The sequence below is a fragment of the Crocodylus porosus genome, unplaced genomic scaffold (genome assembly GCF_001723895.1).
Source record: "Crocodylus porosus isolate Cpor-Errol unplaced genomic scaffold, CroPor_comp1, whole genome shotgun sequence".
Classification (NCBI taxonomy): Eukaryota; Metazoa; Chordata; order Crocodylia; family Crocodylidae; genus Crocodylus; species Crocodylus porosus.
Genome location: NW_017728927.1, coordinates 4,416,767 through 4,444,183, shown reverse-complemented (window position 1 = coordinate 4,444,183; position 27,417 = coordinate 4,416,767). Strand labels below are relative to the sequence as shown.

At 41.2% G+C, this 27,417-nt stretch overlaps 1 protein-coding gene across 2 annotated transcripts in view; it reads right to left on the bottom strand.

The window, feature by feature from the left end:
• The window catches only part of MYH11 (myosin heavy chain 11), an 88,952-nt gene extending 62,175 nt beyond the window's left edge, over positions 1 to 26,777 (bottom strand). The window contains exons 1-4 of one of the 2 annotated variants that reach the window (XM_019541793.1): positions 26,616 to 26,777; positions 18,668 to 19,026; positions 12,159 to 12,315; positions 462 to 489 (exon numbers count right to left, since the gene is read on the bottom strand). In XM_019541793.1, coding sequence (XP_019397338.1) covers positions 462 to 489; positions 12,159 to 12,315; positions 18,668 to 19,012 — 530 coding nt within the window. In that variant the 5' untranslated portion in view covers positions 19,013 to 19,026; positions 26,616 to 26,777. The remainder of the gene's footprint in view (positions 1 to 461; positions 490 to 12,158; positions 12,316 to 18,667; positions 19,027 to 26,615) is intronic. The other variant, XM_019541792.1, reaches the window with a different exon arrangement.
• Positions 26,778 to 27,417: the final 640 nt, after the last annotated feature.

Sequence of the window (27,417 nt, the reverse complement as noted above, 5' to 3'; positions counted from 1 at the left end):
CTGCCACTGATGAACCCATGTTGGTTGCCCCTGAGCATGCATTCCCCCGCAAGGCCCTCCTGGATGTGTGCCAGGATAATTTTTTCAACACCACGAAGGGCTAGCGAGGGAATGCGCCCGTGACACTTTCCATCCCCCTTACACAGAGCTTTTAAGATTCCTTGTCCCTCCATCATGCTTATACTGTCTCTTTAGACTTCTGTAAATTTTAGATTTCCTGATGTCAAAACATCATTTGAATTATTAATCTTGTGCCTTTAACACTTGCTTTCTCATGCAAGTACAAACGCCTTATACTTGAGCAGTGCTAAAATAGCTAAACCCCTTTCACCAAAGATTTGAACCCAAGCTCACTGAAGGCCAAGAGAGTTTATTGATTGGCTTCAATAGGCATTGAATTAAGTTGTGACTGGAAACAGGCACCGAACAATGAAATACATTAAAACAACAATTCTACTTACGTGCACAGAATGGACTGGTCTTCTCGATCTGTGAACAGAGAGAAAAGCCAAAGATTACAGAAGAATACAGAATGACTTGTATTTACAGGGAATTATTTTAAATCAACACAAACTGCCTAGACCTCTAAATTCTGATCTCAGTTAATTCTCCCTAACACTTAAGTGGGAATCCCTAATGCATGAATTCAGTGCAAAAAAGTGAACAAAAGGTCAACAGTTTACCCAAGTACCAGTAATATTTGAAAAAAGCAATTAGAGATGAACTGTAATAAGAAAAGCACACAGATAAAGATCTGTATAAGAGGATTATATTAGAGAAAAACTCAAGCCTCAAAATGGAGTTTGTACTACACTTACAAAGTTCTGATGGAAACCCCCTTAAAAGACCAAGTGAATGACTTGATAAATAAGCATAAAAAACTGGAATGATAAAAGTAGGTCATACAAAGATTTAGATTTCAAAGGAGCTTGAAAGGCAGGAAGTGCAATTACCTAAATATTTTCCTAGTTTCATGTGTGATTTAGAGGGGGCTTCTACCAGGAAGGAAGACAACTGAGAAAGGGGAAGCAGCAGGATGAATGGGAAAAGTTATGGGAAAAAGGCCAGGAGAGCAGGGAGCAAGACTGAAAGTTAAGTGAAGTACAGAAGAGTCTAGAGTAATTTAGCTATAGGAAGGGTTGGTGATGTTCAGAAACAGGACAAAAGGGGACACTGAATTAAACTGGAGGACCATAAGAAAGAGTACAAAATGCCAAAGGCACAGAGGCTGAAATGTGCTTTTAGTTGATAACAAAACATGGAAATCACCTGTCAAATGCTGAAGTCAAAGGAAAATTTGACCTGGAGATTCCCCTAGCAAATCTCTTTGCTGATTATTCCCCAGGAACCACAGCTTACAGTAACTGCACTATAAAAATCTGAACTTCTTCTTTCATAAATAAAGCAGGAAGCCAAATCAACAATAATCCAGATGTGACCACAAAAATATACACTTACTCTAATAATTTTTCTGAGAAAAACTGATCAATATGGTACAATAGCTAGGACATAACAAAATGTACTATAAAACTTTAGGGTGTCTGTAGATGTGTGGAGATGCTGCTCTGAAGTGCTGTAATTACAGCACCATTGGCGACACGTAGGGGGTGTGCATGCACCCCCTGAGCTTGGTGGTGCATGCCCTGCAAAAAGTGCTGCCGATGCTGCCAGCAGTGCCTGTGGGTGGTCACCACTCTTTACCTTCCCACCTCCCCATTGATGATGTCTGCAGGAAGTCCCCAATCACCACTGGCCACCGCTGCTGCCGCCAGTGGTGTCTGTAGGTGGTTGCTGACCACCGGTCAGCGCTCGCCACCCCATCCCTCCCACCACTGACACCACCACCTGCAGAAGCTCCCTGCTTGGCCTGCTGCTGCCTGTGGTGGGCCAGTAGGGAGCGCTCCTGCGTTGAGCTGTCCACCTCCCTGCGCCCACCCACCTTCCAGGCTCCGAATGCCTCCCTAGGGGCGCCTTATGCTTTTCCGACCCCTCTCCCGGAGCACACTCGCTAGTCTGGGGGTAACATCGCCGCCACCACCCAGAGAAGGGACTGTCTCGGCCCTGTGTCCTCGGGGAAACACAGGCCTAATAGTCCGACGGGTACTCGACCCAGTACATTCACCTGGTCCAGTGGAGGTCAGCCGCAGTTGGCTGTCAGCCAACCAATTTGAAATACATCATCTGTTACCGGGCAGATTCCAGCTCACCAGGTAGATGCCCCTCACCCAGGTGGCTGACGCCAGTCACGTAGGCAGAGGGAGCAGGTTTCCCCCTGCCCTCAGGAATGCAGCCAGCTCAGGTTACCTAAAGAGACAGGCTGAGGTGTGAATCCTTTGTGCTGGCCCATCTAATCACATTGTCACAGGGCAGAGATTTTGGGGAGAAACCAAGGTGGCAGAGATTTTGGGGAGAAACCTGTGGGTAGTCGCCGTGCCCCCCCAGCCTCCAGGGACATGTGGTGTTCGTGTACAGTGCATTGGAGCAGAATTGATTCCTCAAGTCTGCTGGAGAGTGCCAATTAGCACTCTCCAGCAGCCTCCATGTCTCCTATATTGAACATCCCTACACTTCAAAATGACAGCGGGGGTGTTTTAACTAAAGGTCGTTGAACAAGTTTTAGTTTAAGTGCCCCCCCACCTCTGCCATTTTGAAGTGTTGGACATTGAATACATGAAACACTGCAGGAAACACCATGAGTTACAACAATCCCCCCAGAGTCAACAGACATTTGCTTCTGGGTCCTGGGGGTTGAGGAATCAAACTGCTGTTTAGAGCAGCTGCAAGCCTGCAGCCATACTCCCTTAGCAATGCCCTTCCTCCCTCCCAGCTCTGGCACTGCCTTCAGATTGGGAGGGGAGAAAAGGAGTGGAAGAAGCTCATTCTGAGGGTTGCCTGGCTGGCACTGGATGTTGGCGGGGGTGGACTGGAGCCTCCCTGAGGTGGGCTCCAGTTCACTTGCCTCACCCTCCAGTGCTGGCTGAAAAAAGACCCAGACCAAACTCCCTTTGTTCCCTTCTCCCCCTCCGCTCCCCTCCCCTATTCTGAAGACAGCGCCGTCAGCCTAGCCCTGCTCCCAGAACATGCAGACGGAAGTTACTGAAGGCACTCCATTTTGGAGAGTCTTCGTCTAAACCCTCATGCAATGAGGGTTCAGATTGTTGTGGGATCGGGACCTTTTAAAAGTGCTCAGCAGCCATGCACTTGTGTTTGGTCATAACTGTAGAGCACTTTCAGGTGCTAGGTCAGGCAAAAATTGTCACTTCTGTCTGCGCCTTGATTATCTGCACTCAGCCCACTGGAACATCTTGAAATTTGGAGACTACAGTTTTGGGGAGAGAACATCAAAAACATCTCTAAGATGGGTTATTTTTAAAACTCAGATATAATCTTAGGAAGATTCTGGAACAAGAAACCATATCACATGATATTGCTAACCAGTGGTAAGGCCTAGGGGGGCCTTAGTTCCATTACTGTCCCCAAGGAAGAAGCCAAACAAACATCCTAGATTGTACAAGCGCTTACTGCATAGTGTGGAAATATTGCCCATACTTGTTGACTATGACCACAATCATCAAACATCCCACAAATCACAATTTGCAAAGAACAGGCTAAAATATTGGGTGAGCAATTTGTACTATGTTGCCCAAAGTACAATTATAAGAGAAGAGTCTATCAGAGTTCAAAATATTAAGAGTAGCTTCAAAGTTCAGGATTATGTCCTTAGCAATTTTACTCTTGCAGTATACATCCCAATGTGTGCACTGAGTGGCAGCAGTAGTTCCTGAGAATCTTTGTCTTCCATAGAATACATATGTATTCTTTTATATTGCCTACATGACTAGTCTCAAGCCAAAATTTCTCTGTAGTGTTTACTATCTTAATGGTGCCTCACAAAGCACTCTCTATAATCCAATGAAATTTCCTAATAAAGTTACTGTCAGTTTACCAATAAAGTCAATGAGACAATTGCTTAAGTCAAGACTCCAAAACTTGGCCTGTAGAATATAAAAGTGAAATGAGGAGAAATTGCTAAAAGGCAGATTTTGCCATGCATGTTCACCCCAAATAGTATTGCTTGAGTAGACAGTGACATCAGTACTATTGCTTTCAGAGTTCAGATACTGCTCAACAAGAGTTTGGATTTCAGAATCTGGCCATAAAACATTAGCTTATAAACATAAAACATGGTAGTGAAATACCGCATTGAGAGCAGTAAGAATAAGGAAGTTATTTGTCAGATTTTACATCACCAGCTATTAACTATTAAATAAATAAAATACAGGAAAAAGGGCACAGCAATTTTTAGATCCCTAAAGATGTAGCTCTCAATATTTTTTAGAGAGCTCTGCCATTTTCACAGAATAATGTGACACTACGATAAGAAATGTACTTATTTTAACTGTAAAAAATCAACTTAGAACACAAAATTACCAGGCAGTTTAAGTATATTTATAAGACTGGGTACCTAGAGTTCAAACAGACTTTAAGCACCCTCTTTAAGCACTTAATTAAAAAAGATACACAATGTTTATGTCTGTTTTGTTACTCATTAGTTATCAGCATGGAAATATAAGTTAAAAAAAGCTTTATGTACTACCTACAGACAAGAAGGCAAATTAGGATAAATTTTCCTTATTACTTCTTCCGGCAAATCTAGAAAAGGCTAATAGAGATTCTGTTCCATCCATGGCCAGCTGGTGCCTCCTGATTCTGGGGGGGCACCTGCAAAAACCAGTGCTGGTGTGGCAAGCACCTGCAGATGCCGGCATTGGTGGTGGGGACAGCTCTGTCGGGGGGCAGGGGGCATATGCCCCCCCTACCAGTCGCCAATGGTTTCATCCCAAAATATTTCTCCAACTCCCACTCCTTCAGTGAGACAGGATCATTAGTAGTCTGTTCCTTCATCAAGTACTCCCACTGTAGATAACATTAGTTAAAGTTTTAATGTATACATTGGTACACACTAAAGAGCTATAGAGAGCTATGTACCAAAGAGATCAATATGTTGGGGTACCCCACACAAACATTTTTGATCAGACAAGTAGTGAGCCATTTTTGGTTCCCATTGAAGTGCTTATATTTTTATTTTATTTATTAATTATTTATGAATTTAGTAGATTTATGTTGGATTGAGATTGAACACCACTTGATTACACTTTTTTAACTTGGACTATATGAAAATATGGTAGGATTTTTGCTATAAATACAGGCTATTTTGCACAAAAAACCCCAAAGGGCATGTATTGGTACTTGTATCATAAAGGCAAAAATTCCATAAAGAAAACAGAGGAATGACTCCTAGATACCAGGGTACCAGTGGGATTTTGGAGCCCAGACAATGCTAGAAAAACCTTGGGTTCTCTTATCCATTCCAAGTATTTTCTCACTACCTCCTTTCCCCATTCCTTCTCTCTCTCTCTTTTTCTTCCTGATGTTCCTTCAGGAACAAAGAATATCCTGGCTTTGCTCAGTAACATGTTGTCCTTCTGCCCCTGCCCTCCTGATACTAACTTTACACTTGAACAGACTGTAACTTCTGACCATTTTCTTTTTCTGCCCTGAAAAGTGTCACCAGCTTCTCTTCTCTTTGAGACACCCTGACTTCTTTCTTCTGCTCCGGGTGTAATTTACAGGTCACTCAGTGAACGCAGAATGAAGAAGAAACCACGGAGGGGTGCAGATGTCAGGCAGTGGAGTATTATGGAAAGAGAAGAAGCAGGGGGGCAGTGCCTCAAGACAGCAGGTCTGAACCCTGCACTGACAGGTGTGGGTTAGCGAACGACTCTTACCACACCTGCCAGTAGTGTCAGGCCTCCGAGGAGGACATAACAGGAGGAAGCCCAGCTGCTTGGCAGCAGGCTGGGAGAAGAGCCAGACTTTGGCCCTCAGTCTTGGAGGGGTGAGATCAGGGTAGCAGGGTAAAGAGGCGATATGGGGGACAGGTGCAGTTGGCTGACTTCCCTGGGGGAAAGGAAGGCTTGTTGCTGAGCTACTCTTCTATTAATAGATACCTGGTGTCCCACCTAGTAGGGGCTTCCTGGAGGAAGAGGGCCACCATAACCTTGTGCCCCACTTCCCTTTTGATATGTAGAGGGGTTGGACTCCCATGGACATGGCTGGAAGTCAAGTTTCCTACAGCTAGACCTGAGCTGTTGGTTGCCTGAGGGTCAGAGCAGGTGAGTGCAGGTACTGAGCTGCTCCCTAGAGAGTGCCATGGAGGGTTAACCCTGTCGCCACCGTGCCTTGTCCTTCAAATACAGGTCTTATTCCCCTCCTCTCTTATTTGTGGTCTTGAAAGTTTATTCTAAATAAAACCATGGTGGCCCTTTAGTGAGAGTGCATGTGCTTTAACTTTTGCCATGCAAGTAACTCTTCTTGAAGAAAATGACCTGAATGAGTGACATTCTTTAAGTATGTAGGCTTTGGACCTGCTTGTGCCCTTCAACACGCCGCAGGCAGTAACTTACCTAAACATCCATGACTTTCATCCAGAAAATTCATACCAGTACATCTCCAGTTTGCTTGTATTACTTGCCTTATTCCTGCCTCCACTCCAACCCCTACCCCCCAAATAGACCAGTTAGTTCTGCTTAATCACAAAATCTGATGGTTGATTAGAAGGAAGCAACAAGTTGGCAGCTTCACCATAAAAGGAGAAAACAGAGTAAAGATCAGATGTTAGCTTACTGCTTCTGTACTTTTATTACCAGTTAAAGGGGACCTTTTTAAGGCAGTTCCACTAAGGACACAGCAACAGATGGGGTTTCACATAAGTGTCCTTTAAATTGATATAACATTACTTAAATCTGTAGAATTCCATGTTTTCTTACAAGTTTAAGTAATTTTTCCTATTGATACAGCTTTTAAACAGTTTATTTCATGACTGTTTTAGAATAAAGAAACAAGTTTTCTGAATCTTGAGAGGGCTGTAATAAGTCTTACCAAGCGCTGAATTTTCTGGACAGAGCACTTGTGAGAAGTCTAAATGTATATGCAAGTTTTAGCCCAATTATTGCTGCCTACCTACTTCATTTACTAGTAATGGTTCAGATATTCTTATTACACTGTTGTCTGTCTTCCTCTGTGTTTTGGTTGGGGGAGAGGGTAGGCCAAAAGGGCAGAAGGTATTATGAGAATTACAGGTTTACAGACCAAGAGAACAGAACGTGTACAATACACATAGCTATGTAATTGTAAGGCTGTTTTCTATATGCAGCATCTTAAGTGTAAAGTTAGTTTGCTAGCTTGTCTGCCAGAGCATAGTCTAGTCTGTATGATTTAGTTCAACATAGCAGCTGTTGCAGCGAGACACTGTTCTCCTGAGGAATTCCTAGTCTCAAACTAATTTTGACTTTTAGATTAAAGGAAACTAAGTTAAGGTTGCTCTCTGTTTGGTATGTTAAATAATGGTAGAGAATTAGGATGTAACTTCCTTATCTGATGAGATGCCAGGGTTCTATCATGAAGATTTCTGCTTATGTACACACATACAAAATGGCTGTATTCACCATTTTGGGCAATGGGAGACTGAATTGCCTTCCTTCTCGCTCAGTTGTCAGAAGAGATCTTGCAAACTTACATACTTCAAGTCTGGATGGGATCCTACTAACAGAGGACTTGGAGAAAGCATTTAAACAGCTGCATCCTAAGGCTGAATATTCTTCAGCCTCTTAAGATTCCATCTGATTTCCTTCTGGCCCTTTTATCATATTAAATGTAATCATTTTAAGAGGTTCCAGTTATCTATGTCATATAATAGTGTATTTTTAATGAGTCTAATCTACCCTCGTCTGTTAACTCTTCTTTCCCTGTATAAACTTTTGTAATTCAACTACCTGTATGCTGGATAGCTGTATCAATACATCGAATACATCTGGCTGATGACCTACCATGTGTTATCATAGCACTTTATTCACCTCTGTGTTTTGTTCCTAGATTATAAAGAGTAGATTCTTAAATCTTTGTTTTTTTCTTCCTTGTATTCCTTGCAATATTTTACAAGCACTGTAGAACAGACTACAAAAGACTCCTGAACTCTCGGTGTCATTGCATGCTGCTAGAACTCTTCATCTTTGAACTCCACAGGGCATGTTATGGCCCTAGTCACAATATAGAAATATCCAGAGAAATATCTTACCAACTATATTTTCAAAGAAAAGTAGGTATGTGGTAAAGTAACTGGATGATTGTCATACTGAATTAATGACTATTGGTTATAGACTGACCCCAGGCAAGACCCCCCAGGCCTCTGCATTGAACACTACACATCCAAAGCCACCTGCATGATTTAGGTGTCCAAGTCTAGTTGAGATTACTGGGAATTATGGATGTATCCCAACTGGCATCTTTCAATGCTTGAGCAAAAAGCACATCCAAATATCTAAACTGAAGTCATTTGTCTACACTGTTTAGTCCTAGCTCTTAAGTACATTGCACTCTCTCTGTTTTAGAGATAACTTATCTCATTTCTTCATGAAAGACTAGGTTTCAGTCAGGTCTGAATTGTTACTGGGGTTAGTGAGCTCAGCTATTTGAACACCCTAATATCCACAAAACAGTGCTCAAAGGAGGGGGAATTTGAAAGATGCCAGTTGGGATACATCCATAATTCTCATTAATCTCAATTGGACTTGGACACCTAAATCATGCAGGTGGCTTTGCATGTGTAATGTTCGTATGATAACCATCCAGTTACTTTACCTACATACCTACTTTTCTTTGAAAATATAGTTGGTAAGACATTTCTCTGGTTATTTCTCTATTGTGACTAGAGCCATAATATGCCCTGTGGAGTTCAAAGATGAAGCGTTTTATCAGCATGCAATGACACCGAGAGTTCAGGAGTCTTTTGTAGTCTGTTCTACAGTGCTTGTAAAATATTGCAAGGAATACAAGGAAGAAAAAAACAAAGATTTAAAAATCAACTCTTTATAATGTAGATTAGAAGATAGTGGGGAAGTGGTGAGGTAAGATCCTGTGCTACTCTAAATTACACTAAAGGCTCCATTGAGTTCAGCGGAGCTTTGACAACTGATGCAACCTGAAGATCTACCCTTTATGGACTAAAATTTGCCCAGCAATATAGTAACATGGCGTTGCCCCAGGCATCCCTGAGGGAAAAATAATAACAGTAATTCACTTAAGTATCATGAATATAGTCACTCCTCAAAGCAAGGTAAGAGGAGTATTTGGTATACATGCCTGATCCTTGCTCTCTGGGGCAGGATATGAAAAACTTCGCAAGGAAAATATTCTAGGATTCAGCACTGTGATCCAGCCTTTGTGAATATAAAAAACTTGTTTACTCTCCATTTGTAAAAACTTTTACACAAACTACATATCTGTCAGTTTGTGTTGCATATACTCATTCTTGCTGATGTCTACTTACTACATATATAAAGTTTGGCAGAGTAACTAGAGATATTTTGAGGTTTGGTTCAGAAAATTGTGGAAAGCACAGATGCACTTTGACAAACAAAAGCACAGCATTAAAAGCACTGAAAGCAGCTGTGGATCTCTTCTGAGATGGAAAGAATCCAAAATAGCATGTGCAAACAAATAAGCAAGGGAAACCTGAACATCCTAGGCTTTCAAAGTAAGTTCTCATGGGACTGCATCTCCCATTAAAGTGCCTGATATGTTCCGGATCGGTGTTACAGTGAAAATACAGCCACATACTTTCTTCTGATCTCTTCTTCCCCTTTTTTGTTCCTTCCCCCCACAATCCACTCACTCTCCTCTTCTCTGCTGTGAGGGAAGGTTATTTTCAAAAGGAGCAAATTCATCACAATATTGTGTAAGAGACTTTGAAAGCTTGTGCCAGCTTTAGAGGTCAAGAAAGGTGCAGGGAACATCAGATTCCACCTGCTGTTTAAACCGGGGCAATACCCTTCAAACAACAAGATACCCCCCCCCCATACACACACACAAATTCCAGTCCTCACAGGTGTTGTTTGTGATTACCACATAAGCCAGGGGAGGGCAATTATTTCAGGCGGAGCGCCGCTTATTGAGTTTTGGCAAGCCATTGAGGGCTGCATGACAGGCAGCCAGGGCCAGATAAATATTACTTTTCTAAATTTTTAGGGGCCCCGTGGGTCAGGCAGAATGGCCGGGTGGGCCGCATCTGGCCCCCGGGCCGCATTTTGCCCACCCCTGACAAGTTCCCAAAGGCAAACAAATTCAAGATACTTGCTGCTGTTTTGTAAAGGCTGTGAGGAGGGTCAAGACAAACAAGAATGGAGAAGACCAGTAAGGAAGTGGACTACCTCCCTGACTTGGGCAGGAACCAGTACTCCACTGGAATTTGCCCTAGGCAGGTTATCATTTATTGGTTAAGACAAAAAACTTTTGAGTGGAAATGAATCAAAGCCATTGCCCTTCCCAAAATGCGCTGAAGTTCCCAGAGGCTTTGACTTTGCTCCTCTCATCCCTAGTAGGATGGCCAAACCTTCTCTTGCATCTTTTGCTGGGTTTATCCTTCCCTGGTATTTTACTGGATCTCATGCTTCTTATGGAACAAAGGAAGCCTTCTGCCTGGCAGAGCAGGAATGTAGCCCCAGCTAACTCATGGCAGGTGCAGGAGATGCAGCAACCAGGCTGCCGGACTCTAATGGGGAAGCTGAGGCACAGAAGCCTGGACTTCGTTGGCTTATGCTTCTTCATCCCAGCATTTAGCCAGAGCTCCTGGCTCTCACCACTAGATACATTGCAGCAGTAACTTTATGGGGTCGTTTTGAAGCTGCACTGGTATAGTGGGACCAATTTATACTAGGTAGGTTACACTGTCACTGCCACAGCCACCGTACTCTGGAAATGAGAGATTTCCCAGATCTCATGAAGCTAAATTTCAGCATCTGCCCTGCGGTGTGCTTATGCCATAAATCTAAGTACAAGAGAACTTTATATGTGTAGGCTTATAAGTAACCAGGCTTCTATAATTAGGGGAAGGAAGCCAATTTTTGGTTATCTTTTCTGTGCAATGCAGAGAAGTGTCAAAAGCCCTGTTCTACATGTCATACTGTGTAACCCTATCTTCCATTCACACTCAACTATAGGGGCCAAGTGGTTTTCAAACAGGAAAAGCAAATTTTCTTTTATCATATTATCCACAGAGCTAGGAAGGCCTGATATATTATGGCAACTATTAAGTTCTCCAGGATTTAAGTGGGATTATTTATCTTTATGCAGCCAGCGCAGTGCTGCCTTATACACCCAGAAGATGAAAAATTAGGTTTCCTTTGCTTTGTTTTTCAAAGTCAGACCACCTCAGGGCCCAGTCTAGGAGCTCTTGCCCAGGCACTATTTAAGTCAATACAGACCGTAGAACTGAAATCTTAATAAACATCTTTCAATTGCTAAATACTCCCACCTCCTAACAAGTGATCAAGTGACAATGCAGTTCATCAGAGCTCCATTTAACTGAGACAAGTCTGTGCCTGGCTCTGAGGCAGCAGACCCTGTATTTATATAGCATTATAAACAGACTTTTTTTTTCCTGAAGAGCGTGGTTTCTTTTTTAGGATCAAAGCTGTGTCACAGAGCAGTGATGACATAAGAAGGAAAATCTGTGCAGTATTGCATTTTTTCTCTATCATTTTTTGGGCCTGATCCCTTCTATCGTTACAAGCAATTGTCATCGAAAAGCCGATTGTACTTCAATTCTGGATGTAGGACATGCAGCTCTAGAACATGAGAAAGCAAACAAATAGTAGGCACACGCATCTTACTAGGCTTTACTCTCCAGCAGCAAAATGACAGGACTCCTGACACAAATTCAACTAACCCTAGCAGCTAAGCTTGGAATAGTCTCTGTTGGTACAAAGGGAGTATTTTCCATGCCCGTATTTGCCAAAACTATTTGCTTAACTTAAAACCCTGCCCACATCCCTCTACACAGATGGGTAAATGAATTGTTTTTCCTTTTTGAGTCACATTGTTTATGGACTGCAATTCCTGCCAAAGAATTCCTAAGAAAGTTCTAGAGTCCATGTAACCCTTCTGTAATTGAAGAAAGCTATAAATCTTTTTCTGATTGCTGGTCAGTTGCTAGCTGAAACTAATGGTGCAATAAACTTTCATGACAAGTATCTTCTGATGATCTTGGAAGATTTCCAAATTTTATCACATTACTAACCCTGGTTATTTTCCAGCCTTACCTTGCAACATATTCCTGTATGCTGTATCCGCAATTGCATAGATATGGGGTGGCATCTCATGCCTCTTCTTTCCTTTGTACATATCAATAATCTTCTCTGAATAGATGGGCAGGTATTTATATGGGTTTACTACGACGCAAAAGAGACCTGAATAAGTCTGCAAGGAAAACCAGATAAAGAATGGTGTTGACTCAGGTTTTTGCCTCCTTTTAAGAGCTTGAGAAACATGAAGATCAAAACGCATTTATTTAGAGACAGTGTTTTAATAAGTGAATCACCTAGTTATCCTCCTATATAACAAGCAGAGGGCATATGCATTAAGAAATACAAATGTATAAATTCAAACTGATGCATACTTACATGAAGTTTTTGGGTGAATATCCAGCTAATCATTTCTAACACTCAGACTACTACAGAGTATGTTCAAATGCTTATAAAAGTATCCATTGCATAATTCCACGGTATCCTGACTTTAGTTCCTTTCTAGGCAATGCAAAGGGAGAATAGACAGAATTGGTTCCCCCTCGTGCATTATATACATTATATAAGGCACAGACAGAAGTGTAGCTCCCTGGTCTAACTCATGGCACTCTACAGAGTTACGCTGACCTCCCCAACCCAACAGACATTAGCTGTTTGGTCGGAAGAGTGCAGCATCAAGCTCCAATTTAGAGCCAATCCAGCAAGAGAGGCTGCTAGTCTGCAGCCTCTTTTCCTAACTCTGCTCCCACTCTTCCATCCCAGGTGTTGTCTCAGGATGGGAGAGGGAGAAGGCAGGGGAAAGAGGCCTGTTCTGGGGCTTGCCCAGCTGCACTGGAGTGGGGGGAGGGGCCTCACCTTTGGAACACCTTCATCTTGCAATAATTTGTCACATGATCAAAGCATTCTGCAGCCATGTTCTTCTGTTTGGACTTGGTTGTCGAGCGCTTTCAAGGGGCCGACTGTGCAACAAATGTAATTTCTGTCAGTGCCTAATGGATGTGTAATATTTTAGCTAAGTGAAATTCCTTCTTTTCAATTACTAGATGGCAAATTGCATAAACCAAAGCCTCTAGGTATAACTGGAAGGGTGGGAGAAAAGAATCAGTGAGTAAAAGGTGGCATGTTTACAATGCAGAAATAGATAAATACTGCAAAGAATGGTTCATCAAAGTCCACTCTAACTTGAAAAAACATTTTTGGTTAAACTATGTGTGTTATGTCTCGGCTTTGGGCATTCAGTTAAGCGATTTACACATGTGAATAAGGAAATTCAAAAGTGTATACAATGAGGATTGGTTACATGTTGGAGGTTATGTTTAGCATTTTATCAGTCTCTTATCTGAAGAGATTTCAGCTATCCAAGCAGTAACAGAAAACAAAAGCGCACAACCTAAATGGCCATAACATGCTACAAAGAATGAATGGCAGTTAGAGAAATTGAAAAATTTTGCAATCGACTCCTAGATTGAAATTAATTTGCAAACTCTGGTGAGTTAGGAGGCATTAAGATGAGAAATTGAACAGTTTGCAAGTAAGGAACTAAAATGTGTGAGAGAACACCCATAATCAATAACTCAACTAGCTCTAGCATCAGATTTGAAAACAGTACTATTAGTTTACATTCTATAATACTTATGGTCTAACATCCTTTAATTTTTCACTTATGTATGGTATTATTTCACAAGGTTTTAAAATACCTAGTTAAGCCATTTCATGTGGTACTACTGCTCTTTGCTTTTCTCCTACTTGGTCTCAGGACTAAGTCTGAACATGGATCTAACTCCCCAGTATCATCACAAAAAAGCTCTGACATAAGAGGATACATGATTCCATCTTCTGTAGGCTTGGATCAGCCGTGTCCTTGAGAAGTTTTCACATAGAAGCACAGGGGTTTCCCTTTCTTGACCATATTAGGAAACAGCACAAGTTTCAAAACAGACTCAAAGCTTTGTATGGTGTTACAAGTTATATCTCCTTATCCTTCAATTTACAGTGCTGAAAAACAGGTTGGGTGTGCAGAACTCCTTTGGTCCACACTAGTTATATATAAAGACCCCTGTTGCTCGCACTTGTTTTCCTTTTACAAAGACTGTTATTGCCATTGTACTGTGTCATGTAAGGTATTGAGAAAAGGATGGTCAGGCTGTTCACCTGCCTTCAAAGTCCTTAGGCTAGAACTGATGCCATGGGGAGTGGGGTTCATTAGTTAATAATACCAAATTCTTGGAAGTCTTGAAGAGATACCCCAAACTCTGAAATTCTGAAGTGATCTTGTATTGTAGGGACAGTGGAGTTTCCTTCTTATAAGATTGATCTCTTACAGCTTTCAGAACATGTAAAAACAGCCAGACTTTCATCCAAGGGATGGACTTCTATCTAGTGTACCTGACCTCCTCCCCAAAAGGTTTAGGTCTTCCATTTAAGAACAGCTATAATTTTGGCCTCTGGTCAGCAAAGTACTTAAAGACATGTTGATTACGTAGTGATGCAAGTAATGCCATAGGATGACTTATGTACTTCAAGTGAAGCAAGTCATTAAGTACCTAACCCAATTAGAACCTTACAAGACAAAGAAGACAGTGAACAGGTTCTTGGGGTACAGAGATCAAACAAGCTATTGATCCAACCCCAGGACTCCTGGAATCAACTTGGAGCTGTGACTGACTTGTGTAATCTTGTGTAAAGATGGCAAGTTACAGGCCATCTTGCAATAATTAGAAAGGTATTGGGAAGACAAATTAGTGAATGTCAAGCTCTGTGCAGATAAGATGGTCAATTTAAGGATTACTCTTTAATGAGTGTTGTGACCAGATCCCACTTCAGAGGGTCATGAGCCGTAGGTACAGCTCAAAGAGCAAGTGAGCTTCTTTGGCATGGGGCAAGGCTCTAGTATGCAAGAGATATGGTGATTCAGCATATGTCCTTGGAAGTTTTCATCAAATATATCCAACCAATCCCAGGCTGAATACTGACTGGCAGAGCCAGCAGAGGTCACTCTTGCAGAGGTACCTCCTCTCCATGACATGGCAATTTGCGTGCCTACAGGGTGAATAAAGTCTTTTAAAATTAAATAGACCACAAAGAGCACAAGCATTGTGTTAAACTAGAACACAGCATCTCCTGTTAGAACCATCCGCATTGTTAAAATCCCACCATTTTGTTTGAGTTTAAAGCTCGTCTGACACTGTTTTTAACCTGGTCCCCAAACATTACAAGGAGTTGCCATGCACTTAAGGGAACCAGCATCACACCCATATCCCTCCTACTTCAAATCATGCTGTAAGGATGCTACATGATCAGGTTCAGAAGGCACAGCCAGGCCTTCTGAGCCTGATCAGTCTAAAATAACCTAGTCTCAAAACAGGTTTGAAAAATCCCTTCTGCAGGACTCAAGGATAATCAGCTTCTTTCTAGTCTGAAGGGTAGGCCTCAACCTTAAAGTACTGCTCTTTGTGACTGAAGAATTCTCACACTGACTCCAATTCTGTATCCAAGGGATGACAGACAAACACTACAGGAGAAATTCAGAGCCAGATCCACAGCAGGTATAAGTCAACATAGCTTTGACTTCAAAGGAGCTACGCTGATCTCTATTGGCAGAGGATGTTTCTCAAGAATGTAATTTTACCCTAAAACTTTACCTGTAATCATAAATTTGGGTTAATGTATAAATGTATTAATGTATAAATGTATTAATGTATAAATTTGGGTTAAATTAAACCAAATTTAAGGAAAGACACTGCAAGATAATTCTGGATCCAATCTAAACATACACTTTTTATATTTTAATATAATAGTCACTTACTATCTGATCTCTAGGGTAGAAATGGTATAGTCCCATTAAGCATCTACATGTGGGTGATATTAAGTGTTATTCAGATTATGCTTGATAATGGCTCTTTCTGTTCAAAGCATTTGTGGAAGTTTTATTGCTAGAAATTACTTTACAGACTTTCTTTTTATCATCCTTTGGTCTGGGTTCGTGGAACCTGACTGTTTAGAACAGGGGTCAGCATCCTATGGCCTGCAGCCTGAATCCAGCCCAGAAAGCAAGTTCATCTGGTCCACAGGTACACGTGCACCAGAACATCAGTACATGAAGGAAATCAGTGGTGGCAGTGGCAAGGGGAGTGGTGGCCAGGATGAAAGTGTGTACAAATTAATTGGGGGGAGGGGGAGGGCAGCAAAGAATAGGGGATACTCTGTTTACCAGGGCGCCCCTTGGGGTTACTAGGAACAACGGCCAAAAACTGACGGAGAGCAGATTTAGATTAGACATTAGGAAAAAAAAATTATGGTGAGGGTTGCCAAAATCTAGAATGGGCTTCCAAGGGAGGTGGTGCTCTCCTCTACCTTGGGGGTCTTTAAGAGGAGACTGGACAAGCACCCAGCTGGGGTCATCTGACCCCAGCACTCTTTCCTGGCCAGGGTAGGGGGTTGGACTTGATGATCTGAAACCATAAAAATCTATGAAATCTATGAGCCATTAGCATGCTGCTGCCTCAACCTTCTCTGTTCACTTTCTCTTGTCTCCTTACTGCAGCTGCCAATTTGTTCACTGACAAATTGCCCCTTGGTGGCATTTGGTGGCAAGATTAAGGGGCAGTTTCAATTGTGGGTGTCCCCCACTGGCAGGAGAGATGAGTCTGGGGGTTTCGGGTTTGTTTTTTTTTTCTTAAAGGGCCAGAACTGGCCAGGAGGGGCACCCGTGGGGGGGTTTTGGGGGAGCGAGGGGGTGTGTTGGGGGCTTGTGCAGAGTGCCCCATGCAGTGTGGGGCAGGGTGGGGCAGCGGGCATCACCCCCTGCCCGGCAGCACTCACTGAACCGGGGCTTTTTTTTTTTTAAACAAGTCCCAGGAGCTGGGGCAGGCAGGACAACCATTTCCGAGCTGGGAGAGTGGGCGGGGGATGGGCCTGGCCTGGCCGATTTGGAGATTCGGCAGCAGTCGAATCCGATTCAGCTGAATCAAATTGGGACAGTGATCTGAATCACCGAATCAAATCACTGTCCCCCAAATCGTCCGAATCCGAATCCAAAGTGAATACTAGCTGTTTCATACAGGCCTATTAAATACAAGTTCTGCAATGACAGCTTACATGTTTTCCCTTTGATTATTTCACATCCAGTTTATAAGTACTAAAATGACACAATCTTCATCTTTTGCTTAATTCTTATGCCCAGAGAATATTTATCCAGTTTCCTTGCGTGTTTATTAAAAAACTTTCATAGTTCCAATGGACCAGGCAGGTAATTTCAGTTTTTAATTCAAGCTGTGGCAAAATCTTGAATCCACATTTTGTTAGGATTGTACTCCAAGGAGAAATTAAAAATACTATTTAGGTTCAACTCTCTTGTCAGTTATACCTGTATGACCACAGAGTAGTCAGTATAGGCATCCCCTGACTGACAGAGAGAAGAGAGCTGTCCTCTTTATTTGAGGAGTTACATTTTTTTTTTGTGAACTAAGCTAGAAACCCTCTTTAAATGTGACTATCTCTTTAAAAGTATGACAGGTATTAAACTAGGGTTAGCTGTTGACATAAAGGCAGGCAGTTTTGCCTGACATAGAACAGTATCAGGAACCCATGTTACAGAGGTGCCAGAAGAAGGGTGCCATTGCACTCAGTATTAATTCATTTAGGGCTGTTAATAGATTTGATTTCAAAGTAGTTACTGTAGTATGAAATCAGTTTAAAGTACCTTTAGATACAATGTCTGCTCTACGATTTAAAAAAACAATTTTCCTATGTAAATGTCTCTTCCCTTTTATGAAGCGAAAGTCTCGTTAGAAGGGCACTGAGTAACTATATATGGGAAGCCATGGAACGGACTATTTACAATGTGTTGTCAAATGTGCCAAGTATACATACACAAAAGAGAAATATATCCCTTCTGATCTAGCTGAGTAATTTTATGTTGGTGAAAACAGACAAAACATTTTCAGACAGAAGTGATGGACGGTGTACCTTCAACAGTCTATACACAGCACTTTACAAAAAACAACTGATAGTTCAAAATGTTCATCTCTAAGATTAAAATCTAACAGCAGACTCAAATGCTGAGGCTGAAAAAGTGAATTTCAGGGATCTTGATTGTTGCTAACTATATTAAGTTCCCCTAGGAAAGGCATCAGATTTTACCACTTTAAATGGTTTCATTGGATAGTTAGAAGTCCCCTTTGTGCCATTATGTAACTACCACATATTCTGTATTTCTACTAGCAATAACTAAGTTCCTTTGGAACTTTGTGTACTCTTTTTCTACAATGTAATAGCTATTAATATGATTAATTGTAGCGTTTGGATAAAGGCATAGATCCATGTAGACTAAAAGCCAATCTTGAAAGCCAAGACTATGCAATTCCAACTCATGGGAGCATGGCAAAGGTTCCAATTTGTTGTGAACAAAAACTTGACCAACAAAAACTGAATTTAGATGAAGTATGAAATATACAGTTGAATTATGACCCTGATTCAGTAGAACGCTTAAACATGAGCGGACCCACTTATCTCTTGAGTCTACTTACATAAATTAGACCTGAGAAGTATCTCTCCCTTATATTGTGCAGCACTGAAGCTTCATTGAGGCAAGTCAGCTCTGCCATGTCCTCCACTTTGGAAAACTTTGGAGGATTCATCTTCTGGATGTCATCTTTGCTGACTGTAATTTTCTTTCCATTTTCTGCCAGTTCAATGAGAACCTCATCGCCTTTCTCTTCTTTGATACTTGCCGCTTCAAATCCATGTTTTTCTGATGGGACCCATACTAATTTTCTGGCTGACCAATCTGCCTGGGCAAGTGGGTCATTCATAAAGTTTTTGTCCACAAAGAGAAACTTCTCATCATCGCTTAATTGAGTCTTCTGTGACATTTTGGCTTAGTCACCTGTTGATAAAATTAAACAAAATGTTTATAAGAAAGCCAAAAAAAAAGATTTATAATTTTCAAGCAAAACATGATTGCATATTATTCACAGGGCAAGTAAAGTACTATTGTTACAGTTTTGAATGTCACCTTGAAGTTCAGGCTCCGTCCATAGAAGATTTAAGTTAAATAAAAAGTCTATTCTATATGTACCACCACTACATAGTTGATGTAATCCTTTTAGGACAGAATGGAGTTATTAAGAGTTCCAAAGGGATTTTGGATGATAAGGGGTTATATAAAATACTGTGCAGTAGCGTAACTCAGAAGGACCAAACAGGGAACCAGTCCCAGGTGCCTACAATGCAGTAAGGCTGAAAACAATCTTGTCACATCAAGTATCCTTTCCAAACACATAATATCTATCCAACTCCAGCTCCTCTTTTTAGATGGAAGCAGCAGGACACTTACAGAAGCTTCTTCCACTTTTTGACAGATGACTTACCCACTGCGGGGTTACTGGAACAGAAACAGTGATGGCTAGACCAATTGTAGGTTTCTTCCCTGTACCACTCCATCCCACCCATATACACCCCAGCTGAGGTTTAGGAAAGAAAAGCAGTCACTTTTCACTCTGTTCTAACAGAAGTTAAAGACTCCATTGAGTCCCTTACTGCAAAGCATGGAGAGAGAAGGGAACTGAGGGCAGGAATCAGGGATGGCAAAGAGGAAAGGAGGACAAAGCCACACAGAAGAGGGTGAACTGCTTCTTCAGGAAGGAGAAGAATTAGGAAAAGAGTGGAAAGAAAAAGAAGCAGGAAATCTGAGGCAGCAAAAAGGGGGAGGAAAAGTAGTTAGGATAAAAAAAGGGAGAAAGAAAAAGGAAAAGATGAAAAGAGCTCAATTTCTTTGAGAATTAAATATTTACAAGGCCCAGGCAAAACACTGACCCTAAGGGAGTTGACATGAAGACTAGAGGCCACTAAGGGCTCATACTGAGGAAGTTCAAAGAACTCCCACAATCTGCAAAATGGACTGCTAATTGAACAGGCACTGGAGAGGCTGGGATCTGTGTGGACTTACATAGCTGGCTATTTGCGCAAGTGGTCATGCTTTACTCTCACTGTCACCACTTGGTTATAGTCTTACTTGAAAAAACCTGCATCTGAAAGAATGGCTCTTTTTAAATGGTGGGTTTTGGGTTTAGGAGAATAAGGTCTGCCACACAGAAGCCACCACACAGTTTAAAACCAGGAGCCTAGCTGTAGAGAAGCCTAAAGGAGTTTGGTGGTGAAAATCTACTGAAACTGAATGTAAGTTAGAGGCTGGATTCCTTAGACCCCTTTTAAAGTCTCCAGCCTAAAATCAAATGACTTTCCTTTAAAGCAGTGGTACCCCAACCCATGGCTTGCAAGCAACATGTTGCTTGCAGCCAGTGGGAAATTTTGCTTTATCAAGGTGACAGGGAGAACAAGCACAATATTGCCCAGCGTACTACTGTGTTCAGGTACACTGCTGTAAAAACCTTAGTTATACTGTCATAAATTTTGTCAGAACAACCCCAGATGGAGAATTCACCCATTTCATGTGTGCACCATCTGTACCCACTGTGGTAAGATTAAACAGAAAACCAAAGGCATTTTAGTCCCATTATTCACAGTGGGCCTGCCAGTCTTCGTTAAAAAGAACCTTTCTGATAGCCAATTCTTTTTGCCAGGTTTCTGGGTATGCAAACCTTGTAGACAAATCTGTGAAAGGAGCCTTGGAAAAGAACTGCAAAAAGAAAGCTATTTGACCTTTGTACAGATTAAAGCAAAAATGCTCACTTGTTGCCAAAAGGGCTGGTAGAGCTGCACAGTTCCAATAATGGAGATGGTATTCTCTAAAGGCCCAGATTCAAGTACCATTCAAGTCAATAGGAGCTTTGATATTGATTTCACTAGTGCCAGGACTCAGATTAAACTACACAGTGAAGGTTTGTAATGTGAAATATTGCTAATTAGAAGACATATGTGGACAAGAATAGTGGAAACAAACCTACCAAACCACCACCACCACTTTTTTTAATTAAAGCAAAATTATTAAAACTCCTAGTGCAGTGAAAAACTTGTCAGAGATTAGACAAGGACCAAGGTTTTCTTTCACACTTAGTTGCCAAAAGATTAAGAAAACATTCAAGCCTCCTTTCCTTATCATACCAAACAGCAGGTGTTGACAGAAGTTACAAGCACCTTGTAGGCACTGCAGAATGCTACAAATGAGCCGCAGGTCTTCTCCTGTTTCTTGTAACTGCACGCGATTCAGGCAGAACTTTTGGTGTAAGTTAGTTAGTGCTTCCTATTGTTAAGGATTGAGTTAAGCCTCTTTGAAATTCTTGGGTGCATTTACCACCCTCTGCGTAAGAGTTGTAAAATATGAGATTGGGGCCCCACAGATTTTTGTTTTGATTTGGACAACCACACAAAAAAGTAAAGTTTGCCTGTTGCAAATGTATGGGAATATGATCTATGAGACATGTGAGATTGATGGACACTGCCTCAAACAATTCTGCAAATTCAGTCAGTGGTAGTTTCCTCGAAGGTGTGGTGCAAGCTAGAAAAAAAAATCACAAGCTTTCTATTTAACTTATGGTTCCAGCCTCCAGAAGCAGAAACTATAAAGGAACTACATGATGTGGCAGCTAGCCTTCCAGCAAAGGAGAGATGGAAGAGTTGAAATTTGTCTTGGTGTTGGGTCTTAGAAGCCTTATAGGCACTTAAAGCTCTTGTGGACCTGAAGCAGGAACAGATCCTTATGTTGCACAAACAGCGGTTCGTTCCCTGGAGGCGCGCAGAGATTACAGACACACAGACATCAGTCGGCACTTAAGGGTCTATTCGCTTGCAAGCAAAGGTCAGAGCAGAGCTGGATGCTCAAATTAACTCTGACCCCTGATTGTGTTTGCAAACGGCATTTATTTTCTCAAATCTCATGGGCGCGTGCGCAGACACAGAAGTTCTTGCAGCTTACTTCCGTTTCATACAAACATACATGTAACTACATCATCACATATATCGTATGTATAGTATAATTAGTCATTTGAGTAGGGAGGGCGGAGAGGTAAATATGCAACAGCTAATTAAGCATCCTTAATGCCACAAGGGTTCATCAACAGTTCATTCCCCAAGGCCATGCAGTTAAATTCCAGTTTCTGTAATCAGCATGTGAAAGACTAAGGAGGGAGAGGGAGAAGCCTTGGGCAGCATGTTTTCTTATCAAGAGCAAGATGCAAGCTGTGCAATTCCAACACTTACTTGTTTGCTGAATATTTCTGATGAGCAGTAAACAGTATCAAAGGGAACCAGAGCTGCAAAATTTGAACTAGCAGATCTAGTAAATGCTGCTATAAAAGAAAGCTGTGAAATAGAAAGAGGGGAAGGTGAACTCCTACAGTTTCTATACTGCTTGTTCCAGCATCGTATTTTTCATTGAAATGAAAAGCAGCAGAAGAGTATAAAACATTTTAGTCTAAGAATCTAGAGAATTGCACAAGACTGATACTGGGGGAAACCTGTCCTTTAAACAGGAACTTCAAGGTTGCCCTTTATAAAAAAGCAACATTTGAAGCCAATATGGTGGGTCACTGAGGATATGCATCAGGAAACCATAACCGAGTCTTCAGCCGATCATTGTGTCTGATCCATTATTTTCAAAAAAAAGATTCTGGCATCAGGTTCTTCGGGGACTTGCATTAGAGGACTCTCATGCATGATTACAAGTAGCTGACATGCTGAATGAAACAGCAGGTTCAATTTTGCTTTCTACACTGGAAACTTAAGTAGTGAGTGTTGACAGACAGAAGTGGATCTAAAAAGTGAGGCACGTGCTTGCTCTGAAAGCAGTCAAGGACTGTAACTCTCCCAAGTCAATGCTCAAAGCTTCTGCAAAATATCTTCCATGCTGGGTAGGCTTCTGGAGAGGGTATTGTGCAGCCAGACCTTATGAGTAGTTACATTAATCCAAATTCTGCTTTATTCAAGGTTTTCCTTAGAAAGCACCCAGAATCTTCAGTTAGTGCAGCCTGCCTGGACTTCAAAGAGAGGGACATAACCAACAGTGAGATCTGGTCTTGGTTGCTGTATCTAGAGCTATACATGGCTGCTCACATTAAGCTTTTAAGGGAAAGCTTACAGGTAATGGACTCAGATGTAGTCATGATTTTGCCTTATGAACAGATACTTCTCCCCCTTTTCATCAAACACTCACTCCCCCTTCCCACAGCTGCCAAGAGAGAAACAGCCTTCCACATAGTTTCTTTACTCCCCTCTCCAGGTCCACTGGAACAACCCGCCAGCTAGTATTGGGGTCATTAGCTGTGTTCTGCCACCTTGTTCTTCAACTGCAATCTAGAGCTACGTCCAAGCTCATTCTGAACATAAAGACTGACCTCAACAATCCTGCTGCATCCTTGTCTGTATCTGGGCACTAAAACAAGGTTTTCTTTTTATTTTAACAAGAGCTGTGCCATAATACATATTGTAATATGCTGCAGGGGCCTAGTTTAACAAAAATAAGAGCAAGCTTTTTGCATCAAACTGGAGAAGTAGAACATTTTCCCTGCCAGAAATTATTCCTGCTGTCGTTACTAGTCAAAATGCCCTGCTAGAAACAACCTCTTTCTAGAGCTCAAAAATATTATAGAAGGAAAAAATGTGTGTCCTTGAAGAGTACCAAATTACAAAGTCACAGAGAGATGCATGTTATACAGATATATTTGTGACTGCACAGGGGCACCCATCTTAAATTCTCAGAGGATGATACATTTCCTCCTTTCCTGCCACAAGTCATCTCTATGTGGTCTTCACACCCCTTGTTTTAACATGTCAAATGTCAGAAGTTGAACACTTGTTCTTTACAATTAATATATGCTAGTGTATTTTGCCTAGAGCAGAGTACAGGAAATGCCCTAAATCAAAAGGCAGTTGACAAAGTGGTGTTGCCTCTTTGCTTTCAGCTAAGAATGTCTTTTCCTTTAGATGAGAAAGCAAAAGAATAGATTGCACCTCACTCCTCATTTCTGGAGCACTGCCTGTTGCACAGCATTATCCGAAAAACCAGTCCCATCCTCATGAGTAATATATTAGAGAAGAGAGTCTGCTGTTGGTCTCAATACCTCTTTGGAGAGATGCTACTTTTCTCTTTGGGGTAAAGATATTTCCAGCTTCCAAACATATGTGAACTTAGATTTTTTTTTAAACTAGCCATGCATCCCATGGCTGTGGAGCTGGATTTGAGAGTCTGTATCTGCCATCAGTTAAAACACAGACTCTGACATAATAGTTAAGTTGTTCTTGTTGCATACAGTTAGACACGTACTATCGCTGTCACCTGCATTTTGAGGGTATCTTTGACATTACTGTCTGTGAAATCAAATAGTAAGTGCTATGTTGCTTTATTTGGAGTCCGCTTTATGTGCAATTCACTAGCCTCATCATATCTCATTTCCAGAAGCAATCGGAAGCAGTGTGCTATAACAGTCTGACATGTGAGCTAGGACTCCTGAGTTCCCGTTCTGGTTCTGATACAAACTTCAACTGTGACCTTAACTAAAATACTTTATCTCAGCATGTCCATCTCCCATGGGAACAATGAAAATATTATCATGTAGTATTAACTTGGTTAAACATTCGGAGAGAGAAACTGCTAGTATTCTAACTATATCATGGGGTCCTGTTCTTACAAATTCTTTGTTTAGATGAAAGTGCCTGCCTCAAGAACGTAGGTTTTTCAGTCTCATACAATCAGAGTAGTGCAGTAACTTGGACTAAGCAACTAATGGCTACGTTAAATGGTCAGAATCCTTGCTTTATTCAAAGTTATTGCCTTCTTTATCAACTGTGATAAAGATGGGGGAAAAGAGGCCAAATGTTCATCCAATTTAACTCCATTCTTTGTGGAGATGAATAGATCAATAGTCTGAAATGCATTCTATTAAATAAAACCATACATTTTGCTTGTTCACTAGAATATAGAAATGCTAAGTCACATTTTAACTGAACTATTTCTAAGAAACACTAGAGTTGCTGTTCCTCATTATTCTAAACTGAATTGAATTAAAAGGAACGCCAACAGATACACAGCTAATAAGTCAGTAACTTTTTAAAGAGCTCTGGACCCCTGCATGCATCTATGTATGCTACCATATATGGTCATGTTCTTCTCAATACTAGCTGTTCCACAGAAATGTAATGATAACAAATTCAAAACAAATACCTTTTAGGGAATTGCATGTCAATTGCAAATGTGATAATAAAAACCATTGTTTACATCAAAGTGAATACTGGCAGTGCAGTAACCTACTACTAAGAGCTACCACTCAATCAAGCTCTGAGGTTTCCAGTGGTTAATACCCTACTAGTTCATAAATTTAGCTTCTGTACTTCAGGATTAAAAGCACTCTAGGTTCTGAGGAGCTCAGAATGGCAACCCTTTACAAGATATATTCTTATGAGCCAATTACTAACAGGAGGCTTTGAGTATAAAATTAAAAGGTTGATGACTTTCTAAAAACATTAATCTAACAGCAGGTATTTTTCAATAAAAATCTGCAAAACATCTACCACTGAAATAACAGTTCGGCTCATAACTTCTCTCCCATGTTCAAAAGACTGTATATAATAAAATACAGGATTTTATAAAAAGACATACACATGTGAAGGCATAAGTCTTTTTCTTCTGAGATATCACTGATACTGTTTTCTATACTGTCAGTCTGCCATCTACTGACTCTTTTTTAAAATTTGTACCATATTATTCTTGCTTTTGGGAAAAAAACTTTTTTTCAGACTTGTGCATGTAAAACTATTTTAGCTAGTACAGTTTATAAAGAATGCCAATTTTAATTAGTTATTCCTGCCTCTTCTTTATTTCCAATATATAATTGTATGTATGAAATAATGAAGTCCTGCTGTACAGGTATTTCTTGTTTGGGGTTTTTACTCTTCAGTTTCTTGACAGGTTAATTATTTTACTCAGTTGTATTTTAATCAATAAGTTAATAAAAAGCACAAACATTGAGATGATGCAGCCAATTGCTTTTCTTAGTAGTACTGAATATTATATAAGCACTTTTAAACAAAACCAGTTACTCCATTCTCACTTCTTTTACTATAGTGGTCTTTTTAGTGGATACTTATATGCAGTCTTTGCGCCTGACATTCTTTGGAGGGAAAAATGGTGCTTTCATTTTTCAAAGTGCTGTTAGGCTGTACAAATTTCTGCACCCATTTTTAACTCTTTCCCTACAAATAGGCATAGATCGCCCAGAGATAGTACAATTAACGTGTTTCTCAGCATATTTTTTGCGATTTCTTTAAATTGCTACAATATTATGGTGAATTTTAAAAATCAAATGCTCTATTTGCAATAGGCCAACAAGAATATTTTGTAGGACTGCTACTACCTGGAAGGGAAATTAGTAAGAATGAATTACCAAATTGACTTTAGATAACTAATTGCTGCTCCAAACAGGCATAGTAAATTAGGCTACTAAAATAACAATGTTGGAGACTTCTGTTCAGTCCCAGCTCCCTCCCCCAGCAGGAGACTCCTTTAGTCATTGTGGTACTTACAGATGTCCAATTAGGGAAGCAGGGAGTGAATTGGAGAGTCTGGAACCTGTACAGCTAACAGCTGGGACAGTCCAAATCCTCTCTGCCTTTGCAGCCTCCCTATATAGTGCTTCTGTCAGTGGGGAGGGGCCCTGGGAACCACCTCCTGCTGGAAAATCCTCTTGGTACCTAGGTTAAAAAAGAAAGAGAATCAGCCAAGAACCTCATTCATCAAGAAGCCCAATTTAGGCTTGGCGACTCTGCCTCCAAACACGTCTGAACTTAGAAGAAACAGAATTGCTGTATCAATCTGTCCCCTTGTTTTCTAACATTTGCTTGCACATGGAATGGTACATGGGACTGCTTGAAAGTCACAGTTTTTTTGCCCCTTCCCAGAAGAAACTTATGTGTTGGATCAAGCAAACAAGACCCTTTTAACCCTTTCCTCCATATCTGTGCCTCCCAGGCAACTGACAGTCCAGCAAGACAGCAGAAGCCAAATCATGGGGGAGCTGTAACTACAGAAGACCCATTGTGAGATGTGGATGTGGAGTTCAGATGAGTTCCCTGTGAGGGACTGTCGTGGAGAGAGAAGTTATTCCCAAGACAGCCAGGGTGTGGGGGTGGAGGTCTCTCTGTGTCTTGTGTTTATGTAACATTTAGGGCTTGGGGCTGTTTTAAGTCCTGTCTATCTCTGGGGAATAAGACGGTTATTTTTCCCAGCTCCCTACTGAATTTGCAGAAGTGGGTTTTTACTGCCGAGCTGGGTTCCTGAGAAAGTATTGTAAATAACTCTTATATATAAAAATACCTCCCTCTGTCC